Genomic DNA, 26720 nt, shown 5'->3' on the forward strand with positions numbered 1-26720 from the left:
ACCTTGGCCCTGCTTAGGCAGGAAACTCTGCACCACTTCAGACAAATGGTTATCTAATCTCTTCTTAAAAACTTCCAGTGTTGGAGCTTTTACAACTTCTGGAGGCAAGCTGTTCCACTGATTAATTGTTCTAAATAAATAACATGTGCCGATTATGTAACTTGACAATGATGCTATGACATTGCAATGATTTTATTCTGATGAAGCCGTTTTGAGTATCCTTTCTTATAAAATGTATTTTCTTTGGTTAGCCAGGATCATTTTTTAAACCGTCCAAACACAAATAAAAGCATGTCATTTCTGCGAAGTTTTCACGGTATATTTATTGTATTTACATCCTTGCTTGGTTTTTACAAATGTTTTCTATAAAACACTGAGGGACCAGTCTTTTAACATACCCTTACAACAGGCACAGTTCTTAAATGCAGATGTCACATTTCAAGTTTGTTTATTTGTTTGTTTGTTTGTTTATTTATTGGTTCGATTTATATGCGCCCCCCCCAAGCGGTGTTCTTTTTTTTTTAATATATACAAAGTCAGCTTAGTGCCCCCACAATCCGGGTCCTCATTTTACCTACCTCGAAAGGATGGAAGGCTGAGTCTACCTTGAGCCTGGTGAGATTTGAACTTGCAGTAATTGCAGGCAGCTGGTGCTACTTAACAGCACTTTAGTCTGCTGCGCCACCAAGGCTCTTAAATTTATAACGTTAAGCCAGATGTTTGTCCTCTCCCCCAAATAAGTACTGGTTGTCCTCATTTAGAGACCACCAGCAGTTGTTAAGTGAGGCAATCACTAAGCGAAACCGCCACTATGCTTCTGATCTTACTTCAGTTTTCCTTTTGCGACCGGCGAGGCTCACAAATTTGGCCATACAGTTACTTTTTCATCACCGTCGTTAACTGCAAACAGTCGCTAAAGGAGACAACTACCAAACAGGGACTGCCTGTATTATTTCTATGGTTTTATAACAAAAGTTACGTGGTCCCTCTCCCCGGTCATTAAATCCTCAGCTCTTCGGCCTTAAGATTGGTTGCTGTTTTTGGGTTCCGGCAGTCCAGATTGGTGTACACTGAACACAGGGATCAAAGTAATTTGTGCACAAGGCCAGGGAATCTGGCAGCTTGGTATTGGAATGGAGAAGATGGATTGACTATATTCAAAACAAATATCGGACTAAAAAGTTTCAAACAGCTTATGAATGAAACCTGTATTTTCTTTTTGAATATGTTTAGTTAGTTGAAAGGGGAGTTAAAGAGCAAGAGGGAAGTTTGGAGACTACAGAAAGTTAGCTTATTTTAGCTTATGTTTGTTATGCTATACCCTGTTTTTGCTCTGGGAAGTCGGGGGGTGGGTGGCTGGGGGGAGGGGGGGGTGGGAGGGAGAGAGGGATGGGGGGGTGGGAAAATTGTTGTAATGATTGTTAAAACTTTTTAAATAATAAAAAAAATAGAAATCTCAACAACTGTGATTGCTCAGCAGCAGTCCCTGACCTTTTCACTCTCTTTACTGATTAGGTTTCGAATGGTCCCTAGCTCCATAAAACTTTATCTCCATCAAACAATAATAAAAAGCAGTAAAAGGCCATGACCATAAATCTGGGAACGATTGTTCCTCTAAGAAGTTAAGTGCTAGAGGGACTTAATGCCCAAACTATCCCAAAGGTCTGGGGGAGCCGCTGGGTTTACAAGGACTTTGGGGGTATCTTCGGAGTGGGATGGCTCTCGGGATACCGGTGGGGATGTTCTTCCAGAGACCAGAAAAGGAATGCTACCTGAGGGCCAACAGATTACAGGTAGTCCTTGACTTACGACTGTAATGGAGCCTGCCCATTTACGGTCACAAAGTTAGAAAGCAGGTCAGCATATGACTGACCTGATTTTACCATTTTTTTGTAGGCTGTTAAGGAAAGCACCACGGTCATTAACCAAACTCGTTGTTTGCCAAGAGGCGTTTTTGCCAAAAAACTGGAAGTAAACCCAGTTTTCAGCCAAACCGTGGTAAATCCATCATGTGACTTTCAGGACACTGCAAATGGTCGCAAATGCGGGCTGGTGGACGAGTGCCTGAATTGCATTCACATGATCTGGGGAGGGGGGCTGTGGGAATTTCAGAACTGGGTTGTAGCTACTTTTGGGGGAGTCCACGGGAACCCTGAATACTCACGAAGCGATCGTTGCTAAGTCAAGGACTACTAGTACAGTTTAAGTTCACACTAATTACACTTGTGTCCCGATGCTGTACTTCGTGAGTCGCATAGTTTGTGCTGCAATACAGTTCATCCTCATCCATCCCCATGACTCCAGCATCCTCTTTGTTTAGCAAGCGTTTGTTGTGGCTCTTGTGTGGTGCTATCACAGCAGTCGAGCACTCTTTAACACAAATGAAGCCAGCGCTGCAGAAAATCCTCCATCTACAACAAGTTGAATCCGTCTGTCCCAGTTTGGGATGGCGGCGACTCCGGTTATTTGCTGATTCCAGCTCCTCCTTGCTTGGACTTCATGTTCCCTTCAAGGGGATTGAAAAAGTCCCAGCGAAGCATCTGAGCTTTAGTTAATTGCTGGATCAGGAAGAGCTTGTCCCGACTCTCCTGTGGAGACACACCAGACAGAAACAAAGTGAGCTCTGATTCAAACATATTCTCATTAGAATAGAATAGAGTAGAGTAGAATAGTAGAAATAATAGAATAGATTAGAATAAATGGAATAGAATAGAATAGAATAGAATAGAATAGAATAGAATAGAATAGAATTAGAATAGAATAGAGTAGAGTAGAGTTAGAATAGAATAGAGTAGAGTAGAGTAGAGTAGAGTAGTAGAAATAATAGAATAGACTAGAATAAATGGAATAGAATAGAATTAGAATAGAATAGAGTAGAGTAGAGTGTCAGGTTTCGGTGCTATCTTAAATGAGTTTCATTTTCAAGTGCAATCTCTCTAATGAAACATTTTTATTTAAGAACATAAAAAGCCGACAATCCTGATTTCATTTTTGCAGCCAAACTGGCCCCTCCTTCCAACCCCCTCCTCTTCCGCTCTCCAACCCCAATGTCCCATTGGCCATCATGCAAATCCATCTCTACCTCCCGGCACGTTCTTTTCACAGGAATGTAGCCCCCACCCTCGTCTCCCAGGAAACACTATCTGTACATACAAAACTAGGCAAAAGTTCATCTTGTTATGTCAGCGCTGGAAGAGAGCCTAATTTGGAACGCTGACATAGAGTAGAATAGAATAGTAGAAATAATAGAATAGACTAGAATAAATGGAACAGAATAGAATAGAATAGAATTAGAATAGAATAGAGTAGAGTAGAGTAGAGTAGAATAGTAGAAATAATAGAATAGACTAGAATAAATGGAATAGAATAGAATAGAATAGAATAGAATAGAATAGAATAGAATAGAATAGAATAGAATAGAATAACAGAGTTGGAAGGGACCTTGGAGGTCTTCTAGTCCAACCCCCTGCTTAGGCAGGAAACCCTACACTACTTCAGAAAAATGTTTATCTAATCACGTGTCACTCAGGGGCACATTTGATGAATAAAATTGTGCCTTCAGTAAGAGCAAGGTAGTGGGACAGCATTAATAAACGCCGTCAGATTAAGACTTACCATAGCTAATTGTTCCCTCAGTTGATTAATCACTCTTTTATGTGCTCCAGCCAAGGCAATGAAACAAAACACAACGAAGCTGTAAAACAAGGTGAAAAATACGTAATGAGACACTCTGGTATGGACTAAGTTTGTAAAACACCGTCTTCTGAATTCAGAGCAAATATGAGGCTAATAGGTATCACAAGGCATGGAGAATGTGTGTGTCAACCCTGACGTGAACCTGGCTTGAAGCCATTTTGAAGACTTCAGGGTTGCCACACAGCAGTAAGGGGGGGGGGGAATAGTTAGATGGGGTTTTGTAGCCAAAACAATGAAGTTTTCTTGTGGGAACCAAGGTCATCCTCACAGGTGCCTGGCCAGAGGAGGAGCAAGTAACCCAGCAACCGCCCAGCACCTGGATTGGACAGTGTGACCAGTGACTTGGGGGGGAAGGGGATAACTTTTACTTTTAATTAGGTGAAAGCCGTGGGAAATTTCAGAGTCGGCTTTCACCAGTTTGTGCCAATATACCATACTTTTTGGAGTATAAGACGCACTCCCCCCCACCCAAAAGAGTGTGGAAATGTTGGTGTGTCTTATACATCGAATACAGTCACTTTTGGCCTCCTGAAACCCCACCCCGCATGTCCCGTTTTCGCCAAAAACAGACCCATTTTAACTACCCTGGTAATTAACGTGCCACGGTTGCAGAGTTTGTATAAAACGCCACACCCAACTGAAATCCACGTGACAGCTTGCCAAAGCGCTCGTGCGAATCACACCCCTGGGTCTGTCAACAAAAAAGCTCACCAGGTAACCATGAAGAAAGGCACAGCAAATGTTTCGGAAGAAATGCCGTTCAGGATCCTTTGCAAGGTGAGGGGCAGTTTCTGGATGGTGTGTCCGATGACATCCCACGAACGATTGAAATTCACGAAAGGCCCACAGGCTTTAGAGGAAGGAATGCTGTTTGGGAAGGGACAAGACGAGACAATACCAAATAGGATCAAGCGTATATCCTAAACTTTTATTTATTTATGTATTTGTTTATATCCAAACGTTATATTTTTTTTTACAAATAACTTCAAGGTGGCAAACATACCCAACACACCTTCCTTTTCTTCTTTTCCCCATAACATATTCTGACCCAGCTCCCCAAACACGACAAACCCTCTGTATTTAAATCAATGATTCCTTTATTAAGAGTGCCAGCAGCCCCGGCAAAAAGTTTCTCTCTCACCGCAGGCTAACAAGTCTGTCCGGCAGGGAGATGAATAGTTGTCCGCCACATCTATTCATCTCCGCCCCCTGCCTTTTATCTCCAGAGCTAAAGTGGGGCTTCACGAGCAGCGGTTGCTCTTTCATCCTAAGGACCGGCTCATAGATTTCCATTGCTCTCCTCTCCTCTGCCTTCTGGGCATCCGCGCGTCAGGCACTGGACCCAGCTGTTCCTCCTCTTCTTCATCAGCTACCTCCAGACCTGGGGGCTGTTGACTCTCCATCTGAGGGCTGACGGATGGCCCAGGCTCCGCCTCTCTCTCTCTCTCTCTCTCTGACAGCTCCATTCCCTCTTCCCTCTCGGAGTTCTCAGGTTGACCCCGACTCCCACGCCTCCTCCGCCTCTGATTCGGCTGCTGGGGGGACTGGTGGCCAATAGGCCACAACGTAACAACTCTGTGAAGTGAGTTGGACTGAGAGAGGAGGACTGGCCCAAGGTGACCCAGCTGGCTTTTATGGCTAAAGCGGAACTTGAACTCATGGTTTCTTGCTTTCTTGCCTTAACCATTAGATCAAAATTTTGCTCTGCTACCTTTGATGAACACTACAGCAACTTATTGCACTCAATGGCTGCTAGATGTAGACTACAATCGTCATGATCTCCAGCCTACTAATGCTGGAGATGTTGGTTGTGGTCCAATCCATGTGCAGGAACGTATCTCAAGGAAGGCTACACGGTTCCTCTACTTGTCCATGGGGACATACTCCTTGGCTACTTCTCCAAGAGCTGCAATTGACCAGCAGGGCAAGGAACTAGACTACAATACGTGGGGGGATAACACAAAGGAACGTTAAAGAACACATTGGTTGCCGATTTGCTTCCGGGTGCAATTCAAGGTGCTGGTTGTCACCTTTAAAGCCCTTCATGGCTTGGGACCAGGTGATCTGAGGGACCATCTTTTGCCGGTCACATCTACCCGACCCATCAGAGCAGGGAGACAGAGAATGTTGGGGGTCCCATCCCCAAGGGAGATACACCTAGTGGGACCCAGAAGAAGAACCTTCTCCCTCTCTCTGGAACATCATTCCCCCCCCCCCTCTATGGCCCCCACTCTAATTCTCTTCTGGAAGGCGCTGAAGATCTGGTTCTGTTAGCGGGCCTGGGGAACCCAGAATGGGATGGAGCCCATTCAATGGCTCATGTGATCGGCTGTCTCTGGGGCGGGAGGTGATTTTATTACATTAATTTATTTGATTTTTTAATTAGTTTTATTTTTTTTTAAATGTGGTTTTTATATTCTGTAAGCCGCCTTGAGTCGCCATGGGCGAATAGGCGGCAATGTAAATTAAATAAATAAATAAACAAACACCTGTGAATGTTTAACCAACATTAAAGCAACTGACCGTGTCATGCTGAGTCCCAAAGGAATGAATGCCAAAATGAGACCAATCAGTAGTACCACCAAGAAGAAAAAATTGGAACTGGAAGCTCTGAAGGGCCGGGCTGAAGGTTTACACGTGTGCATCAGGCTCAACTGGAATGCGAAAAGAGAAATTAAGATCTAATACTTCAACACTCAAAGAGAAGAAAAAAAAAACAGGGATGGATTTTTTTACATTATGGGAAGGCAACTAAAGGCAGTCCTCGATTTATGACCAGAATCGAGCCCAAAATGTCAATTTCTAAGTGAGATGTTTGTTAAGGGAATTCTGCCTCATTGGACAACTTTCCCTGCCACAGTTGGCAAGTGTCAGGTTACGATGTCGTCTCAAATATATTGCATTTCCAAACAAATAGTCTTTGATGAAATCTTTCATTTATTGAGCACAACAATCTGTCCCCGAGTCCATCGCAGTCAGCACTGACCTTCTGACCCCAAACCCTCCCTTTCCGTTCCCCAATTCTCTGCGTCTCATTCGCCATCTTCCAATTCACTCTTCCCATATCTACTACTTCAGCTCACAGGAATGTCCCCCCTCCCATCCCATCTCCTAGGGGATAATATCTTCAGGAAAAATAAGTAGGTGAAGAGTCAAACGTCCTCTTCTCTTCCTTATGTCAGCACTGGAGTGAATATAGCTTGGAGTGCTGACAGCAAGTTAGTAACATGGTTGTTAAGTGAATCTGGCTTCCTGTGGACTTTGCTTGTCAGAAGGTTGCCAATTGTGATCATAGGACCCTGGGACACTGCAACCGTCGTAAGTATGAGCCATTTGCTAAGCATCTGACTTTTGATCATGACTGTGGGGATGCTGCAATGGTCATAAGGGTGAAAAACAGTCATTTTTCAGTGCCGTTGTAACTTCAGTCACTAAATGAACAGTCGTATGCCAAGGACTACCTGGACTTCCCTAAATATTCACAGTGGACCCAGGATGGAACAAGGCCAGGCCTTCCTAGACAATTCAAGGCACAAAAAAGACCATCTAATTACCTTTTTAATATAAAAGACAATGAAATATTTTACGGCTGCAATTGCTGGGAGGAGAGGACAGTAGAAGGTTCCGATCCAGCAAATCGTTTGTCCATAAACTATTTCCAACACGTTGTCCGGGATGGCAAACTCCTGTAGCCCAACCCACCGGAAGGCCTTGATGGGACAATGGCTCACAATCAACCTAAGAGGAGATAGATTATTGAGTCTGCCATCTGCACCTCCATAACTGCCTGGTTTGGCTCTGCAACTCAACAAGACAGACACAGACTTCAGAGGATAATTAGAACTGCAGAAAAAACAATGGTTACCAACCTGCCTTCCATTGAGGACCTGTGTACTACACGAGTCAAAAAGAGGGCTGGGAAAATATTTACAGACCCCTCGCATCCTGGACATAAACTGTTTCAACTCCTACCCTCAAAATGACGCTATAGAGCACTGCACATCAGAACAACTAGACACAAGGACAATTTTTTCTGGAACGCCATCACTCTGCTAAACAAATAATTCCCTCAACACGGTCAAACTATTTACTAAATCTGCATTACTATTAATCTCCTCATCGTTCCTATCACCCATCTCCTCCCACTTATGACTGCATGACTGTAACTTTGTTGCTTGTATCCTTATGATTTATATTGATATTGTTTCCTAGTATGATTTGATTGCTTATTTGTAGCCTATGACTATCATCAAGTGTTGTGCCTTATGATTCTTGACGAACGTATCTTTTCTTTTTATGTACACTGAGAGCGTATGCACCAAAGACAAATTCCTTGTGAGTCCAATCACACTTGGCCAATAAAGAATTCTATTCTATTCTATTCTATTCTATTCTATTCTATTCTATTCTATTCTATTCTATTCTATTCTATTCTATTCTATTCTATTCTATCCTATCCTATCCTATTCTATTCTTCTATCTATCTATCTATCTATCTATCTATCTATCTATCTATCTATCTATCTATCTATCTATCATCTACCTTCTACCTAATCTATGCCTGCCTGCCTGCCTGCCTGCCTGCCTGCCTGCCCATCTATCTATCTATCTATCTATCTACCTACCTACCTACCTACCTACCTACCTACCTACCTACCTACCTACCTACCTACCTAATCTATGCCTGCCTGCCTGCCTGGCTGCCTATCTACCTACCTACCTACCTACCTACCTACCTACCTACCTATCTTGCAACCAGTAGTTGCAAAGTCTGGCTGACCCTGCCCACCCTGTTCCGCCCCTCCCCTCCTAGGAGTCTCCACGCAACCCATTTTGGATGCCAGATAAGTGCAGGGCCTGTGCGAAGGCTCTGGGAGGGCAAAAAATGGGCCTACCGGAAGTTCCGGAAGAAGGCCTGTGTCCAGCCTCTGGAGCCCGGGAGAGGCCGTTTTCATCCTCCCGGAGGCTCGAGGAAAGCCTCCGGAGCCTTCAGAGGTCGAAAATGCCCCCCTCCCCCCATGGTGCAGTAGGCCAAGTAGGCCACGCCCACCCTGGCCACACCCACCCAGCAACAGGGTAGAGTTGCTATAATTTTTGAATCCCACCCCTGGTGCTCTCCTGACTAGGAAAGCTTGGGAGAGCACTGTCATTATCAACAAGGAGGTTATCCGAAAAAAACTGGCAGGGAGTGCCTCTCTTTTGTGTGTTGTGTGTTTCCCGACTAGGAAAGCTGGGAAGGCATTGTCATGATCAACAATGAAATCTTGGAAAAAGCAAGCACTGAGTTTCAACGCAGGGTTGACAGCAATATCTAATCTGAACCTGAAGGAGAGATAAAAATGAGATTGCAACTGGTGGTAAGTAAAAGTAAAAGCTTCCCATGAGTTTATTTATTTATTCCATTTTTAATTTGTCTTCATTAAATGTCTAGGCCCGTGATGGCAAACCTATGGCAGCCCCCTCTCTGTGGGCGCACGAGCTGTCACCCCAGTTTAGCTCCGTCACGCATGAGCATGCGCTTCCTGCTGACCAGCTGGTCTTCGGGTCTCTGCCACGCATGCGCGCAGGTGGGGCACATGCAAGGGTGCATGTACATGCGAGGGGGGCCGAGGTGTGTGCGGGGGGCCCATGTGCAGGGGGTGCGCACACATTGCATTTTGGGGGTTCGGGCATGTGCTTTGGGCACTCGGTCCGGAAAAGATTCGCCGTCACTGGTCTAGGCTGCCCATCTCACTATTCAGCGCCTCTCCAGTTGGGAGTCTAGTCTAAAGGTGAAAGGTTATAGACAGGGGTGGCTCTCTGATCCTCTGTGCCAAACAAGCCACTTTGACCCCCCCCTCCTTGGAATTTCATACTCACTTCCTAGGAAAGTCAATGAAGACGATAACAGCGCAGATGATGATCAAGTCAAAGATCATCAGTTTATACATTTCCTGGCCAACTCGGGATTCCCAGCACTGAAAGAAGAGATGAGAAGATTCTCAGATTAAAAACAGCAATTGGTGGGGGGGAAAAAAAATCACCAAGCAGCGTAAAACCAAAGTTAGAAACAGCTTTTGGCACCTTAGTGAAATATAGGTAGTCCTCAATTTACAACCACAATTGAGCCCAAGCTTTATGTTGCTAAGTGAGACAGTTGTTAAGTGAATTTTGCTCCGTTTTACTCCCTTTTTTGCCACAGTTGTTAAGTGAATCACTGTGGTTGTTAAGTTAGTAATACATGGTTGTTATGTGAATCTGTGTTGTGGCCCGCCAGCGGCCTGTGTGGATTGTGGCTGATCCCGACGACGAGGAGGCTGGTGTGGTGTCGCGCCAGCAGCCTGTGCAGCCAGCGCTCGAGTCAGACAGTGAGGAGGCTGGAGAAGATGTGGTGCCAGAGGCAGAGACTCAGCCAGGGCCTTCAGAACCTCCAGAGGCTCCTTCAAGTGGAGAGAGTGAAGTAGAGGAGCCTCTTCTCAATGCTCGAGCACGCAGGGCTGCCAAAAGGCAGGAGTGGCTACTCAGGAGGAGGTCTCCTCGAGAGTAAGACTTGGGGCTAATTGGCCACTCCCCTAGCCTATTTAAGTTCGCACACAGCTGGCAAATGTTGCTGGAAACAACGCTTGGCCTACGTAGAGCATTTGGAGAGTGAGTTTTTTGTTACAACTTGGTTTCTGGGCTGATTGCCAACCCTTGTCGGACTTTGTTTAATCTCTGTAATTCATAGCAGGCTGATAAGGACATTGGTGGTTAAAGCCTGCATTTTGAAAGGGGTCTGTTTGTATTAAACGGAGTTTTTGGAGCTGTATGTATGTGCTACACTTCTTGAGACCCGTAGCTGGGGCAGAACAATCTGGCTTCCCTACTGCTTTTGCTTGTCAGAAGGTTGCAAAAGGGCATCATATGAATCCAGGACTCTGCAACCATCTTAAATATGAGCCAAGGCATTCAAATTTTGATCATGTGGCTGTGGGCAGTAGGGCCGTGGGAGACGGTTGTTAAGTGTGAAAAACGATCATAAGACACTTTTGCAGGGCTGTTGTAACTTTGAATGGTTATAAGGGGTCCTGGGTGCTCTCTGAGCTTCCTTGTTTTCTTGCAGAGGTTTCATCACCCAAACTAGGTAACGTCATCAGAAATATTCTCCTTGATTTGAATGGTTAGTAAAGGAACTGTTTAAGACAAGGAGTACCCACGGTGGTGCAGTGGTTAGAGTGCAGTACTGCAGGGTCCTTCTGCTGACTGCCGGCTGACTGCAATTTGGCAGTTCGAAATCTCACCAGGCTCAAGGTTGACTCAAGCCTTCCGTCCTTCCGAGGTGGGTCAAATGAGGACCCAGATTGTTGGGGGAAAATAGGCTGATTCTGTAAACCTCTTAGAGAGGACTGTGAAGCACTGTGAAGCAGTATATAAGTCCACGGGCTATTGCTATTGCCCTTCCTTCCTTCCTTCCTTCCTTCCTTCCTTCCTTCCTTCCTATCTATCTATCTATCTATCTATCTATCTATCTATCTATCTATCTATCTATCATCTATCTATCTATCTATCTATCTATCTATCTATCTATCTATCTATCTATCTATCTCACCAGGCTCAAGGTTGACTCAGCCTTCCATCCTTCCGAGGTCAGTAAAACAAGTACCCAGATTATTGGGGGAAAATAGCTTGACTCTGTAAACCGCTTAGAGAGGACTGTAAAGCACTGTGAAGCGGTATATAAGTCCACGGGCTATTGCTATTGCCCTTCCTTCCTTCCTTCCTTCCTTCCTTCCTTCCTTCCTTCCTTCCTTCCTCCCTCCCTCCCTCCCTCCCTCCCTCCCTTCCAATCTCACCAGGCTCAAGGTTGACTCAGCCTTCCATCCTTCCGAGGTCAGTAAAATGAGGACCCAGATTGTTGGGGGAAAATAGGCTGACTCTATAAACTGCTTAGAGGGGACTGTAAAGCACTACGAAGCTGTATATAAGTCCATGGGCTATTGCTATTGCTACCTGTATTTATATCAAGACAAAGCATCTCCATGAGAGTGCTGAACTTCTTCGCCGCTGGGTGTTGTTCAAGGCGAGCCAACAGAAAGAGAAATGTTTAATTCACATACCTAATACGTACACTTCATAAGTAAATCTACTCACTGGATAAAGGTGGTAGTTGTATCCACACGTCTTGCATTTCTCAGCACAGGACGTGATTCGAGTCCACAGCGAAATCAAAAGGACGGCAATGTTGGCCAAACGCACAAAGACACACCTTCAAGACATAATGGAGGTACATGAAGAAGTGAACCAGTATCCTAGACGTTTTGCAACAGAAGATTAAACAGCAGTAGTGGGCATCTCTGAAATTGATTGCTGGAATTATCACACTGCTAAGTTGTTTGTTCTCTGTGTCAGGCTACGATGTCGTCTCAAATAAATTGCATTTCCAAACAAATAGTCTTTGATGAAATCTTTCATTTATTGAGCACAACAATCTGTCCCCGACTCCATCGTAATCAGCACTGACCTTCTGACCCCAAACCCTCCCTTTCCGTTCCCCAATTCTCTGCGTCTCATTGGCCATCTTCCAAGTCACTCTCCCCATATCTACTACTTCAGCTCACAGGAATGTCCCCCCTCCCATCCCATCTCCTAGGGGATAATATCTTCAGGGAAAATAAGTAGGTGAAGAGTCAAGCGTCCTCTTCTCTTCCTTATGTCAGCACTGGAGTGCTGACATCCTGCTTATATATAGTGGCTTGCCCCGTCAGTGTTGGTGGGAGTGTTTTTGGTGGTTCCTTGAATATAAGCAGACTATATAAACAAAAAAATGAAACCCCACTACCTTCTCAGCACAGATAACGTTACCTAGTGTGGTAATGAAACATCTGCAAGAAAACTACCAAGGTCGGAGAGCACCAAGGACCCCCATAGTTTCTTCGTCCTCCTCTGTTTTGACCTAGGCTCCCTTAAAAAGCAGGAAGCAGGAATTGGTCCCGAAAAAACCTCTTTTATTTACACGACTGTGAATTCCTTTCATTCACAGTCAGCAAGGTTTGTCCAAACAGTTTTTCAAAGGAATATTTATCAACACAAACCTTATCTCACTTGGCAAGCTGCCACGTAACTTGATTCCAAAGAAAGAGTAAGGCCAAACTTGGCACAGAGTCTCTTAGAGTCACGAACAGAACTTTCCACTCTTGAAACGACCAAGCGAAGGAATTGTTTCCTGCAAAAGCCCCCTCCCCGTTTGCTCCTCTTTTATATCCTATGGGAGGGGCCAATTACCTCCAAGGTGTGGCTTTACTCCCAAGGTGACCCTGCTTTCTGAATTGTTCTTGTCTTCTGGCAACTCTGCGCATGCGCGGACTGGGAACGGGCTCCAGCTGTTCCTCTGCCTCACTGCTGTCTATCTCCCTCTCTGCCTCCAATGCAGAGCTCTCGTCTGAGCTTTCTCCAGCCCCCAGGACTGGCCCATGTTCCTCCCCAACCTCCCCACTGTCCGACTCTGCTGCCAGCTCCCCTGGCTGCCAGCGGGCCACAACATCCTCCATTCCCTTCTAGTACTGATGACATTACCTTGTATGATAATGAAATGTCTGCAAGAAAACCACCAAGCTCAGAGAGCACCAAGGACCCTTCATTTTAACCCCGAGCTATCAATATTTTCTATTGGGACCATGTGACCATCAGTCCCATTTCCTATGAGACACATTAAACTCCTCTTAATTATTTTCCTACTGAAAACTGCTGCTTCTGAATCCTATCTGATTTCAGGCTCCACAAAAGGAACATAGGAGGTTTCCTGGGCTCGTCCCGCCCACTCACCCCATGTCAGAAGAGAAAGCAAACCGCAGAAAGGCCACCATTTACCTGATCAGAGTTAACCGTATCTCGAAGATGGGCGAATAGTCTTCGTATTTGATGAGAAACGAAAAAATCAGCGGCGCAAAAAAGTTCGCGACAGTGATCACTATAGAAGGTAAGTACTGCACAAAGAGGTCGTCTAATTTGATGGTTTTTTCCTGCGTGGAGAAAAAGTTTCTTCGATTTGTTAAAGATTCCTAGCTTAAACCCACCCATAACGGCCGGGTTCAACAAATCGTGGTTAAAATAAGTACTCATTTAGAAACTGTCATCCATGTATCCTAATGTTCAACCAAAATGTTGGAGATGTGACTGTTTGGATGCTACATATTATCATATATGGTGGACTTGCAAGAAAGTGAAGGCTTTTTGGATAAAAATTTGGTAAAAACTCCAATTTTCTCCTCAATTGTTTTTACTGGGCATAGTTAAGGGCTTTTCAATGGGTGAAACAAAATTAATATTGTATATGGTGACAGCAGGTAGGTTACTGATTGGTCAATATTGGAAAAGGGATGTTTTGCCTACTATTGAAGAATGGACTTTGAAGGTGGCCAGTTTTGCAGAAATGGCGAAGATATCAGCATACTTAAAAGACCGGACTCAAGAGACTTATGTATGGGAGTGGAAGAAATGGATAGATTATGTGCAGAATAAATACCAAACTAGGAAGTACCAGATAGCTTTTAGTTGAATGTTGTGTAGAAATGTATAGTATATAGGGGGTAGAATAGTTCAATGTCATGTAGAAATGTATAGTACACAGGGGGGAGAATAAAAGGGTGGTAAAGTATGATAACATATGATTTGGATTTGGATTTCACCTTGGGGAAGTCATGGGAAGAAGGGAGGGTTAGGGAGGGTTAGGGAGGGAAGGGGGGGGGGGAATGGGAAAATTTGTATTTGTAAAACTTTTTCAATTAAAAAAAAAAAAAAGTACTCATTTAGCCCACTGGTTGAATTCTAAGCCATTGTTCTCCCAGAGCTATTGACAAAATGCAACAGATTGAAAGAATAAAATGACCTAGGCCAATGATGGTTAACCTTTTTGGTGCTGACTGCCCAAACTGCACATACGGGCGCGCGAATGCACCAGCGACGGGAGTCAGAACCCCCAAAATTCAATGCGAGTGCCCCCCCCATGCATGCGGCCTCCCCCCACGCATGCACGCACGTACGTCCCCCGCACATATGCCCCATCCCCCACACCTCATTTTGGCTTCCAGGTTGGTGCAGGAGGCTTTCCAGGCCCAAAACGGAGGCTTTCCCAGAAGTAAGTTGTTGTGGCCCCGCCCTCTGAGCCTATCTCATCGGAGGAAGAAAGCTCCGAACATGAGGGAGAGGAGTCAGCCAGGCCTCCCTCTCCAGGCCCCTCCCCTCTGGCACTGTCTCAGGTGCCGGCCGAGGGAGAGGAGATTAGCCAGGAGCCAGGTGTCTCGGATGAGAGCGAGGAAGGAGAGCCGTCGTTCCTGGATGCACGCCAACGAAGGCGTGATAAACGGTTGCAGCAGTTAAGGAGGCGTGCTAGGGATTAGAACTGAGTCACTGGACCACACCCCAGAGACTATATAAGAGAGGGTGGTGGCTGGTAAAACTCCGTGACGAACAAAAACGAACTTTGGCTAGTCACTTGAACAACGTCTGAAGCTGCCGAAAGGGATTTTGTTTTGCTGGACTATTTGCAATGCGTATGTAATTTTATGTTATCTGTTAGAGTAAAAGCTCTTGGCAGACGGTGATTATATTGCTGCCAAGTTTGAGATAACGACCTGTGTGCGTGCCAAGTACTTTCTTAACCCTCGGCTGGCTGTGTTTGTGTGTGTGTGTGGACGGGGACAGATCATAAGTTAGGATCAGAACATAATTTCAAACATTGCTTGCTACTTACTGGGAAACTGTGTTCTTGTGAATAGACGGTTACTCTATAGATGGAATAAAAGCAAGCCGACAAAACAGCCAAAACGACACAGTTTAAGAAGATCCTCAAACAATAAATACGCGTTTTCTCTTTGAGGCTTCTGTCTGCTGCCTTCTGTCTTAATCGTTCATCCTGCAAATCTGTCTGCGAACAGAAATATATTTATAGGGTTAGTTTTTAAATCAATCACAATCAAAATCATTTTTAAATCATTTAAATTTTAAATCATTTTTAAACAAATCTATGGGATCTGTGGGGGCACCTACGATCTGGAACGAGCCTCCCCCCAGAGATACGGAGGATCCCGGATCTGCGCACCTTCCGTCGCGCGCTTAAGACTTTTTTATTTCATCAAGCCGGCCTGGCCTAAATCTTCTCCCCTTTTTAAATGTAAATTTTAATTTGTTTTTAAATTATGGGGTATTTTAAATTTGTTCAGCCAAATTATTTAATTCGTTTTTATTCTATTTTAAAGTTTTGTATTTATGTGTTTTATCTTGTGGCTGTTCACCCCCCTGAGTCCTTCGGGAGTAGGGCAGTATAGAAATTTAAATAAATTAATAAATTAATAAATTAATAAATTAATAAATTAATAAATTAATAAATAAATCATAAGAAGGGACCATAATCATCTGAGACAAAGCAATTACTTGTCCCTGGTCAGAAGACAAAATAAATGTTGTATAATTTAACAAACAAGGCTATGGTTTTCTCAGTTGCAATGTACAGCTGTGAAAGTTGGACCATAAGGAAGGCTGAGCGCCAAAGAATGGAGGCCTTAGAACTCTGGTGCTGGAGAAGACTCCTGCGAGTCCCTTGGACTGCAAGGCAATCAAACCGGTCAGTCCTAGAGGAGATCAACCCTGACTGCTCTTTAGGAGGCCAGATCCTGAAGAGGAAACTCAGATACTTTGGCCACCTAATGAGAAGGAAGGACTCCCTGGAGAAGAGCCTAATGCTGGGAACGATGGAGGGCAAAAGAAGAAGGGGACGGCAGAGAACGAGGTGGCTGGATGGAGTCACTGAAGCAGTTGACATGAGATTAAATGGACTCCAGAGGATGGTAGAGGACAGGAAGGCCTGGAGGAACGTTGTCCAGGGGGCCGCGATGGGTCAGACACAACTTTGCAACTAACAACAACAAACGGGTCATAAGAAGAGACCATAATCATCTGAGGCAAAGCAATTACTTGTTCCTGGGCAGAAGGCAAAATAAATGTTTTATAATTTATCAATAAAGTATCTCCCCAGCTGATTAGTCTTTTTTTTTTTTTTTACTTTTACTGCTGATTTTTCTAACAGAACTTGTGACAAATGCCAGGAGGAGGAAGAAAAACTTGCATATACTTTTTCTAGAACTATTGTATTGTACTGTATTGCAAGTTTATTCAACTGTTTGCTACTTGGGATATTTGATAAGAGAGGACGGTTCAATACGTTCTTAGAAAAAGAAATATACGTACTTTAAGTTCATAAAGTAAACTGCTGTGTTTCAGCCGAGCAGCGTTTACATCTGTAATGCAGAAATCCCAGCCAGCAAGAATTTTATTGCAGTAGCTCTGAAACGGATCTTCGTTGTATATCAAGCTTCGTTTAAAACCTTCCACCGAGCTGTTAATAACATTGCCAGGGTGTTGTTGTTGTTTTTTTAAAAAAAGAAGAAAGCAGTGTTAGAAATTTCAGGATGCAGTGTAAAAATTCTACACAAACTTCAAAGCTGGCTGGGGATCTCTGGGAGCTGAAGTCCACACATCTTAAAGTCACCAAAGTTGAGAACCCCTGTGCTATAAAATAATAAACTTACTTTGGCTTACTGTACAAAATACTGGGACGATGACGGATAAAGCTGTCTGTCGCATTTGGGGAATTTATATTACAGGTAGTTCTCGACTTAAGACCAAAATTGAGCCCAACAGTTCTGCTGCTTAAGCGAGATGGTCGTTAAGTGAGTTTTGCCCCATTTTACCATCTTTCTTGCTGCAGTTGAGTAAATCACTGCAGTTGCTACGTTAGTCACAAGGTTGTTAAGTGAATCTGGCTTCCCTTTTGACTTTGCTTGTAGGAAGGTCACAAAAGGTGAACCCCGGAACAACTGTCACAAATATGAACCTGTTGCCGAGCGCCTGAATTTTGGTCACGTGACCACGAGGACCCGGCAACAGTCGTAACTGTGAAAAACGATCATAGGTCAGCTTTTTTCAGTGCTGTTGTTAACTTCCAATGGTCACTAAATGAATTGTTGTAATTCGAGGACTACTTGTGCACTCATGCAATCAGACTATCTTATCCATGTCTTTTAAATACCCCAAAGCCCTTTAAAGGTAAAGGTTCCCCTCGCACATACGTGCTAGTCGTTCCCGACTCTAGGGGGCGGTGCTCATCTCAGTTTCAAAGCCGAAGAGTCAGCGCTGTCCGAAGACGTCTCCGTGGTCATGTGGCCGGCATGACTAACGCTAAAGTCGCACGGAACGCTGTTCCCTTCCCACCAAAGGTGGTCCCTATTTTTCTACTTGCATTTTTTACGTGCTTTCGAACTGCTAGGTTGGCAGAAGCTGGGACAAGTCACGGGAGCTCACCCTGTTAAGCGGCACTAGGGATTTGAACCGCTGAACTGCCAACCTTTCGATCGACAAGCTCAGCGTCTTAGCCGCTGAGCCACCACATCCCCTACAAAGCCCTTTAGAATTCTTCAATCCCCAACTCTGCTCTTTAGAAAAGTCATTTCTATGGCCTTGGCTTGGCAAAGGGAAGGCTCATTTACCCAGCAGGATTTACCGTTTGATAATCCAGACAAAGCTCACCGAAAGGCAAGCCAGCGTGATCAGCAAATACGCCAGTGGCACGTGGTACTCCAGCAGACCCAAAGGTACGTTATCCACGGAGTAATAGCCATAAAAGAGACTTGTCATTTCAAGAAACCCCTGCAAACAGAATTCAACAAAGGAAGGTCAAGCTACTCCATTCAGACTCGCAACGGGGAACAGTCCTGCATTAGAAACATGGCTGAATGCTCAACGCAGCAATCTGAAATCATCAGTGGCTGTTAGGTTGCAGTCAATACAAGCCATTTTTCCCCTTCTATTTTTGGCTCATTCAGAAATAGAATAGACTAGAATTGAATTCTTTATGGGCCAAGTGTGATTGGACACACAGGGAATTTGTCTATGTTTGCATTATTTGTACTTAAAATAATTTTTTTTTTTTAAAAAAAAATCTACTCATGTGAGTCAGTCTGAAGAAGGTGAAAGGATGTTGCAAAGATGGGGGAAGGAACCTGGGCTGGTCCCAGCCTCAATTTACAAAAAAGCAAAACCGGTTTTAGCACTAGAGGTAGAGGTAGAATTTTTTTCCACCCAGGAAATGAAAGAGAAACACCCAGGAAATGAAAGAGAAAATATAAGTAACTGGGAGCAATAGAGAAGACTTCTGGAAAGGAATGACTTTTTAATCAGAAAGGACTAGGAACTTGATTTTTTTTTTTTAAAAAAAAAAAAAGCAAAACGTTTTAGAAAGTTATGATCAAGTACTCACTGTGCCAGACAGCAGATCTATAATATAACTGTAGAAGTAGACCAGTCCCTTGGTGTTGCCGATCGTATAAACGGTGCATTCTGGCCCTGTAAGGAAGGACATTTAGAGCAAAAATAAAAACTTTAGAAGAAGGAACCAATTCTGCCCGAAAGCTGCATCAACCACAGCCTGTTTTTCTACAGTCAGGTACAGATAGTCCTTGAGTTATGACCACAATTGGGATTGGAATTTCCATTGCACAAACAAAGCAAGCCGGTTGTTAAGTGAACACCGCCTGATTTTTGCCATGGTTGTTAAGCGAATCACTGCAATTGTTAAGTGAACCATGCAGTGGTTAAGTGAATCTGGTTCTGTGGGCGTGGCTTATTTTGTGGGCGTGGTTTGATGGTCATGTGACAATTCTTTAGGATTTAGCAGAGGTACTGGTCTACCAGGCTTTTAACTGCTTGCAGAGCTGTACCGGTTTACCCATTTATTTTTGCAGGTACTGGTTTACTCATTTATTTTTGCAGGCACTGGTCTACTCATTTATTTTTGCAGGCACTGGTCTGCCCATTTATTTTTGCAGGCACTGGTTTACTCATTTGTTTTTGCAGGCACTGGTCTACTTATTTATTTTTGCAGGCACTGGTCTACTCATTTGTTTTTGCAGGCATTGGTCTACTCATTTATTTTTGCAGGCACTGGTCTGCCCATTTATTTTTACAGGCACTGGTCTGCTCATTTGTTTTTGGAGGCACTGGTCTCCCCATTTATTTTTGCAGGCACTGGTCTACCCATTTATTTTTTCAGGCACCAGTCTACTCATTTATTTTTGCAGGCATCAGTCTACTCATTTATTTTTGGAGGCACCGGTCTACCACCACACTGCCTTTTAACACTGATCAACTGTAGGGCGGCCCTTTTAAGTCCCAGGGCAAGAGTTTAAACAGCTTTTTCCTTCCAGCCGATCAGCTGGGACTCGGGAGGCAGCAATAGATTGGGGATGGGGCCAAATAAAAGATAAGAATAACGCGGGGGGCAGGAGGCGCGGGGGGGCAGAACCGGTTTGGTGACGTCATATCGTCACCGCTACCGGCTCGGCGGATCCGGGTGGAACGGGGAGGAATCCACCACTGTCCTAATTGTGTTCTGGAAAGGGGTTCAGAGAAGAGTGAGTTACCTGTTTCTGGGGGAACTTTCACGTAGCTGCCATTCACAACTCCATACTGAACAAGAGCCGTCGGAAGGGTGATGAAGCTGAACAGGAGAAGGAAGATGACCACGTTTAAGACCACCAGGAACCGCAGGAAAGAAAAGTAGGACTTGATCCCAGTGCCAAATTTCTCTAAGAGAAAGAGAGAGAAATATTAATATGGAAACAATATTCCCGCTTTGCACAAATCAATCTTTTAAAGGACCGCATTCAGCATCCATCAATCACTTCACGTGACTCAGAGCCCCCTGTCAGGCCTGGAAGCCATCTTTTTCGTTGGGCCTTCAGGCCTGCCACATTTACTACTGTGGGAAACCGGGAGGGGAGAATTGTGTGGAGCCGGGGTGATATGTAGTCATAATAACATTCCTTTCTCAGAGAGTCAAGGACATCTTGCCCTGCACCTGGAAGGCTGGAACTGGGAGGCATCTCAAGTTGGGATGGTGCTTTGATTGGACTATGTGATGGACTTGTGGGTGTTGGGCAGGGATTTGAACTTTCTTTTGGGTGGGGAAAACCTGGAAGCTTTCAGATTCGGGTTTTCCCAGATGTGCCAATATGACATCTCTAATAAAATGGAACTCTGAGGAACTTCAAGCCTCGAAGTCTTATTTCATCGGGGGTGTTACTTGGAACCCCGACAGCCCCCATAGCTGTCTTTTGGGGGCAGCTTTGCATGCCAATTGTGGCCTCTCCCATCACAGTTTGTGCCTTAACCTAACTCCAGGAAGCAATCGATTACGGTTAATTAAATAAATCTCGGACACGCAAGCCATATCTTAGGGTTGCTTCTCCTAAATGACATCGATAAAATAAAATATAATTTGCTGCAGCATCCTGATTTTAGGATGTTTTTTTTAGAGACGCTCAAGCGGCATCATTAATCTTTTGTGCTGATTAACAACGGTTTTATTTCACTTCTTCTTTTAATCAAAAGCATGGAATCGCTTGTGCATGACATGATCTGTTATTCCTAATTGGGGGAGAGTCACCCTGCCTTATTCCAAATTCAGCATACAAATGGGATCATAGTAAGTGGTCCAGGAAATCCTTCTTCAGACACCAAAGTACTGATAAAAGAGACTATTTCTAGCTCAGGGTTGACCTGTGGGGACCTTGGTGCTCTCTGAGCTTGATTGTTTTCTTGCAGACGTTTTATTACCAAACTAAGTAACATCATCAGTGCTACTTAGCTAAGACTGCAAGGAAATAACAAAGCTCAAAGAGCACCAAAGACCCCACATATCTTTCTAGTCTATAGTAAGGTCTGCCAGCCAAGAAGCCAATATAACAGAGTGCAAAAACCATAAATAAGACTTACCCTCGATGCTACGGATGTCATATCTCCACAATTCCAGGTAAGAGATTAGTTCTTTGATATTCTCTATCGTTCTCTTGAGTGATTTATTAGTTGCCTTCTTCCACTGATTCCACCTTGACTGGGATTGTATTTGTTTTTCTTCAAGCTCCCTGCTCGCAAAAACAGACATATTAAAGGCATCTTATCTCTCATTTTGGAATGAGCAAAATACAGGTTAAGTTCTTACGTTACGCTAAGCATAACTTGGTTTCTTTGGTTTTATTGAATTGTGTGAATGCAGCAACAGCAATTATTATACCGATTCATAGTTTATCCAGTTCTGGGAATCTGTTTTTCCCCCCATAGACTCTGTTTTTTTTTAAAAAACATAAGAGAATCATTCATATATTCTACCAACTCTCCACAAAATTCCAGTAGTTTGCAACTTAAAATGCAAATAAAAGATAACTGTGATGTCTTAAAACCCCCTTATGCAAATTATGTAACTACCAGTCCTCCCAATTATGCAACCATATACAGGCAGTCCTTGACTTATGACCACAACTGAGCACTAAATTTCCATTGCTAAGCAAAACGTTTGTTAAGTGAGTTTTGCCCCATTTTACAAACTTTCTTGCCACAGTTGTTAAGTGAATCACTGCAGTTGAAAAATTAGTAACCCGGTTGGTAAGTGAATCTGGCTTCCCCATTGACTTTGCTCGTCAGGTTGCAAAAGGTGATCTCATGACCCCGGGACGCTACAACGACCGTCATAAATATGAGCCAGTTGCGAAGTGTAACATAGCCACGATGGATGCTGCAAGTGATGTTGTAACTTCGAACGGTCGCTAAACGAAAGGTTGTAAATCAAGAACTACCTGTGTTAAAAGCTCTTCTAAAACATGATATGCAAATGTGTTCCTGAACTTTTCAATGATTTGTTAGGTTGGCCAACGCATCCCATGCACCTTTTTTTTTTTTTGCAGGAGACAAGCTTGAAATATAGCATGCAATTTGGAAAATCTCCACGTGCCTCTTGCAAGCAAATATTTAATAGAGCTGCAAATTTAAAAGCAGTCCATCAATCCATGTGGATTACTCTTTTTATGAACAGGACTTGTATCTCCCCTATAATCCATTGCCAAATATCCGAAGAATTTTATTTTTTTTTAATAAATAGAAAGGGACCCCACTCCTCTCTATAATTTGCAGCGTTTTTATTTAAACCTTAAACGTCTCTTCTCCGCGAGCGGCATGGCGCATTCTCTCAGCGGACGGTCGAGGTTGACATTTCTTGTTTCCATCCCTTGGATGAGATTCCTGGCCTCTCGAGAAGCCGATCGTGCTAAACTGTGAGAGTTATCCACATTTCCGGTTACTAATCTTCGTCTCCTCATAGATTGGTAACTGGGCAGTTCTTGGAGGAAGGTTACCGCTGGCACATGGGGGTCAGGAAGAAAAACATCTGCCAGAATAATAACAATAAAATGACCTTTATCATTCGGTAGCATGCGGTCTTCTTAAGAGGTACCCAATTGCTCACCATGAAAAGGGCTTTTTAAAGCTTGCTTTTCAATTATAACAGATGTGCCCACAGAACTGGGCTACAGATTTAACATTTTACAGAAATTGTGGTGGTTTTTTTTTTAAAAAAAACTCCTCAAACCCCATCATTGTAAGACATAAATAAATACCAATTAGTGTAGAATATCAGAATTGGACTGTGGGCTCCTTGGTGCTCTCTGAGCTTGGTGGTTTTTCTTGCAGATCTTTCATGACCCAACTAGATAACGACATCAGTGTAGTAGTTGGGTGGTGAAACATCGGCAAGAAAACCACCAAGGACCCCACAAACATCAATTATTTTAGATACAGCTCTCCCCATAAAGAGCAAAAAGAAATCAAGAGAACCACTTGAGAAATTATTGAGGGAAGGACGAGAAAGATAGGTGGACAAGCCAAATCTGACTTGGGTCATTCTGTTACATAGAGAGAAGCTCATTGGCCTGGTTTAAGCCTGTTAAGCCAAGTTTGTTTAGTCACAATTTCTTGGACAAGCCCTACAAGTTTGTTTCACACAGAACAGTGACTCATAAACTCACCACTGTGGTTTAGTCCTCAGTTTGACATAGACCAACTAAATGCCGGATCTCTAATGACTATTTTAAAGGTTTGTTTCAGCATTTCCAAGAAGTTCTAAAAAGTTTTACATTTTCCCACGCCGGTTACACTAGCTGGAGCTTATCAGAGTTGGGCTCCAAGTCCTTGGAGGGCACCTGGTCACTTATCTTTACCAAAGATTATCCTTGTCATTGTTTAAACCTTTCTTTGCAATAGCTAAAAGAGCAAGTGTCTGTCATTTTAGGGCTCAATTGCAAACACCCAGAGCATGAATCCCATCCAATTAGGTTTCAAAGAGAGAGGTATTAATTCTAACCAGCTTGATTCAAACTCGGATTCCTGCATTCTGCCATATAAATTTAGAATTAGAAATAAAGATTCTTTATAGGGGAGCTAGACTCCTGATGGCTCCAGGGCTCAAGCCTGAAACTGGGTTGGGGATGAAAGACCACCAAGAAGTTGGGTTGGGGTACAAGACCACCAGGAATCTGGGTCAGACATGGAGACCCCTGGGAACCTGGGTTGGGGATGGGAGACCACCAGGAATTTGAGTTGGGGATGGGAGACTCCTAGGAACCTGAATTGGGAATGGGAGGCCACTAGCAACCTGAATTGGGGATGGGAGAACAAGAACTTGGGGATAGGAGACCACCAGGAATCTGGACTGGGGATGGGAGACCCCTGGGAACCTGGATTGGAAATGAGAGACCACCAGCAACCTGAATTGGGGATAGGAGACCCCTAGGAACCTAGGCCGGGGATGGGAGACCACCAGAAACTTGAATTGGGGATGGGAGACCACCAGGAATCTGGGTTGTGATGGGAAACCCCTGGGAACCTAGCTTGGGGATGGGAGACCCCTGGGAACCTGGATTGGAAATGAGGGACCACCAGCAACCTGCATTGGGGATAGGAGACCCCCTAGGAACGTGGGGATGGGAGACCACCAGGAAGCTGAATTGGGGATGAGAGACCACCAGCAAACTGAATTGGGGATGGAAGATCCCTGGGAACCTAGCTTGGGGATGGGAGACTCCTGGGAACCTGAATTGGGGATGGGAGACCACCAGGAACTTCAATTGGGGATAGGAGACCACCAGCAACCTGAATTGGGGGTGGGAGACTCCTGGGAACCTGGGTTGTGTTGGGAAACCCCTGGGAACCTGAGTTGGGGATGGAGACCCCCTCAACCCAAAGGGGGCTCCTTCTGAGGAAAGCGCCCCCTCCCTCGGTGCCCCAAGCCCCCTTCCCGCCCGTCTCCACCCGGCGGCCCCGACCCACCGCCGCTGCAGCCCTCGGCCGGGTTTTCCGAGCCCCGCCGCCCGCTCATGGCCTCTGCTAGCCGGCTGCTCCCGCCGCGCCTCACCGCCCTTTCCTGCCGGCCCGGCCCGTCCCGTCCCCCGCCTTAGCCGCGCTTCCGGGCCGGGGAGGTCTTCTGGGCGGGACGGGGCGGGTCCGTCTCGGGGTTCGGGCTCTGGGCCAGGCCGGGGATCCTGGTTGGGCCCTTTTTTTCCTTCCCCCTTTTTCGTCAGGAAATTCGCTTTTTATTTCGCGCCCCTCCTCCCCCCCCTGAATAAATAGGCCCCTCTCCTGGACATCATTCCCTCATAAATGGCATTCTTATAAATCGATTTTTTTTTAAAAAAAAAGAAAAATAAACTTTCTCCTTCATAAATGATGGTCCATTTCTTGGTGAAATGAAAGCCTCCTTCTTCAGCCAATCCAATTTTTGTTTTATTTTATTTTTATGTATTTATTTGTTAAATTTATCCATCGCCCACCTGACCTCTAAATGAGTTCTTTATTTCTTTTGCTTTTTTCACCCCTGTTTTATTTCGCTTCACCATAATGAAGATCTGGTGAAAATTCGACAAATTTTTCATTCAATGATCTGGTTAATTTCATTTTTTTTTTCTTCAGTAAATTGGAGATGTTTTAAGTCAAGGCATGCCTTTGTCTCCTTTGAATTTATTTATTTATTTTCCTCTTCAGTTTAATGTCTTTTTTTTCTTCTTCTCCCCTCCGTAACTTTGGTTTTTATTTTTCTTGATTGTTAGATGAAGGAAGGGGGAACCCTTCTGTGTTAAATTCAGCTTTATTTCATGATGAATGGAAATCTCATCTCTACATTTGATTTTTTTTTTAATCTTGATGATTCTTATCTGAATTTGATATTATTCCTTTTCCTCCTGAAATGAACGACCTTTTTCATCTGCAAATTCGATTTTCAGTTTGTTAACATTTCCTTTACTGAATGAATGCCTTTTTGTGACATTGATTTTATTCCCTTTGGATCCATCAGTGTTACTAAAGGAAGGCCTTTATAAATTTCATGGCTAAATTTGCTCATTGTTCATTATAGGATAATGAGAATTATCGAATGCATCTTTTCCCTTGGGGCTCAACAAAATATTTCGCAGGGTTTTAAAAAAAATAATTTCAGTTGTGTTGTTGCTCTCCTTTAATTATTGCACAGGTGTTTTTAACAGCAGGAACGGTTAATTTTTTTTTCCCCATCCACATTTGCATACTCCAGGCTTTCGTTCTTTGAAAAACAATACTTGTACAGTGGCGTTTTCCACTTTCCATTCATCATAACTGTTGTATATTTGCTAAAGATAAACATTAGCTTTGAATATTTTGACAATAGTTCAGTTCGGAGCATTCTAATCCTTGGTCTGCATTAGCTGGCCTTATCGATTAGCCAATGTTTGGATCTTTGAAAAGTTTCAAAAGAAAGAAGAGGAATGCATGATCTAAAAGCAGGTCAGTAGTTGGGAATTCTAAGCCAGAGTTTCTCCTTCCGATTTTTTTAAAAAAAGTTTTTTTGAACAATATACTGTACCGGTGATCTGCTTAGTAGCCATTTAAAGTTACAACAGCACTGAAAAAAGTGACTTAGGAATGGCCTCACACTTGCAACTGTTGCAGTATTGTCACAGTTTGTGTGATCAAAATTGGGCGCCTGGTATATGACATGTGTTTATGTTGGTTGTAGCATATGATCACCGTTTGTGAACTACTTCCGACACGCTTAACAATCACACAATTCACTTAAAAATTACAGTAATTTGCTTAACCATGGCAAAAAAGTGGGTGTGACTCACTTAACAACTGCCTTAGCAATGGAAATTCTGGTC

The 26720-nt window shown here is 43.9% G+C and overlaps 1 protein-coding gene across 1 annotated transcript; it reads right to left on the reverse strand.

Annotated features, from left to right (window-relative positions):
• Positions 1-310: 310 nt before the first annotated feature.
• On the reverse strand, positions 311-24940 carry TMC7 (transmembrane channel like 7). Its single transcript, XM_070955456.1, has 16 exons — positions 24862-24940; positions 22687-22924; positions 21481-21629; positions 20127-20291; positions 18965-19050; positions 18209-18354; positions 16897-17044; positions 15404-15577; positions 13522-13673; positions 11806-11920; positions 9556-9653; positions 7251-7434; positions 6220-6350; positions 4408-4563; positions 3616-3694; positions 311-2588 (listed from the first exon to the last, which is right to left on the reverse strand). Exons 1-16 carry the CDS (start codon positions 24908-24910, stop codon positions 2463-2465), a joined length of 2196 nt encoding a protein of 731 aa, XP_070811557.1. The 5' UTR covers positions 24911-24940; the 3' UTR covers positions 311-2462.
• Between the last annotated feature and the right edge of the window lie 1780 nt (positions 24941-26720).

This window comes from Pituophis catenifer, unplaced genomic scaffold (genome assembly GCF_029215685.1).
Source record: "Pituophis catenifer annectens isolate HBS135680 unplaced genomic scaffold, rPitCat1.0.hap2 SCAF_16, whole genome shotgun sequence".
NCBI classification, from domain to species: Eukaryota; Metazoa; Chordata; class Lepidosauria; order Squamata; family Colubridae; genus Pituophis; species Pituophis catenifer.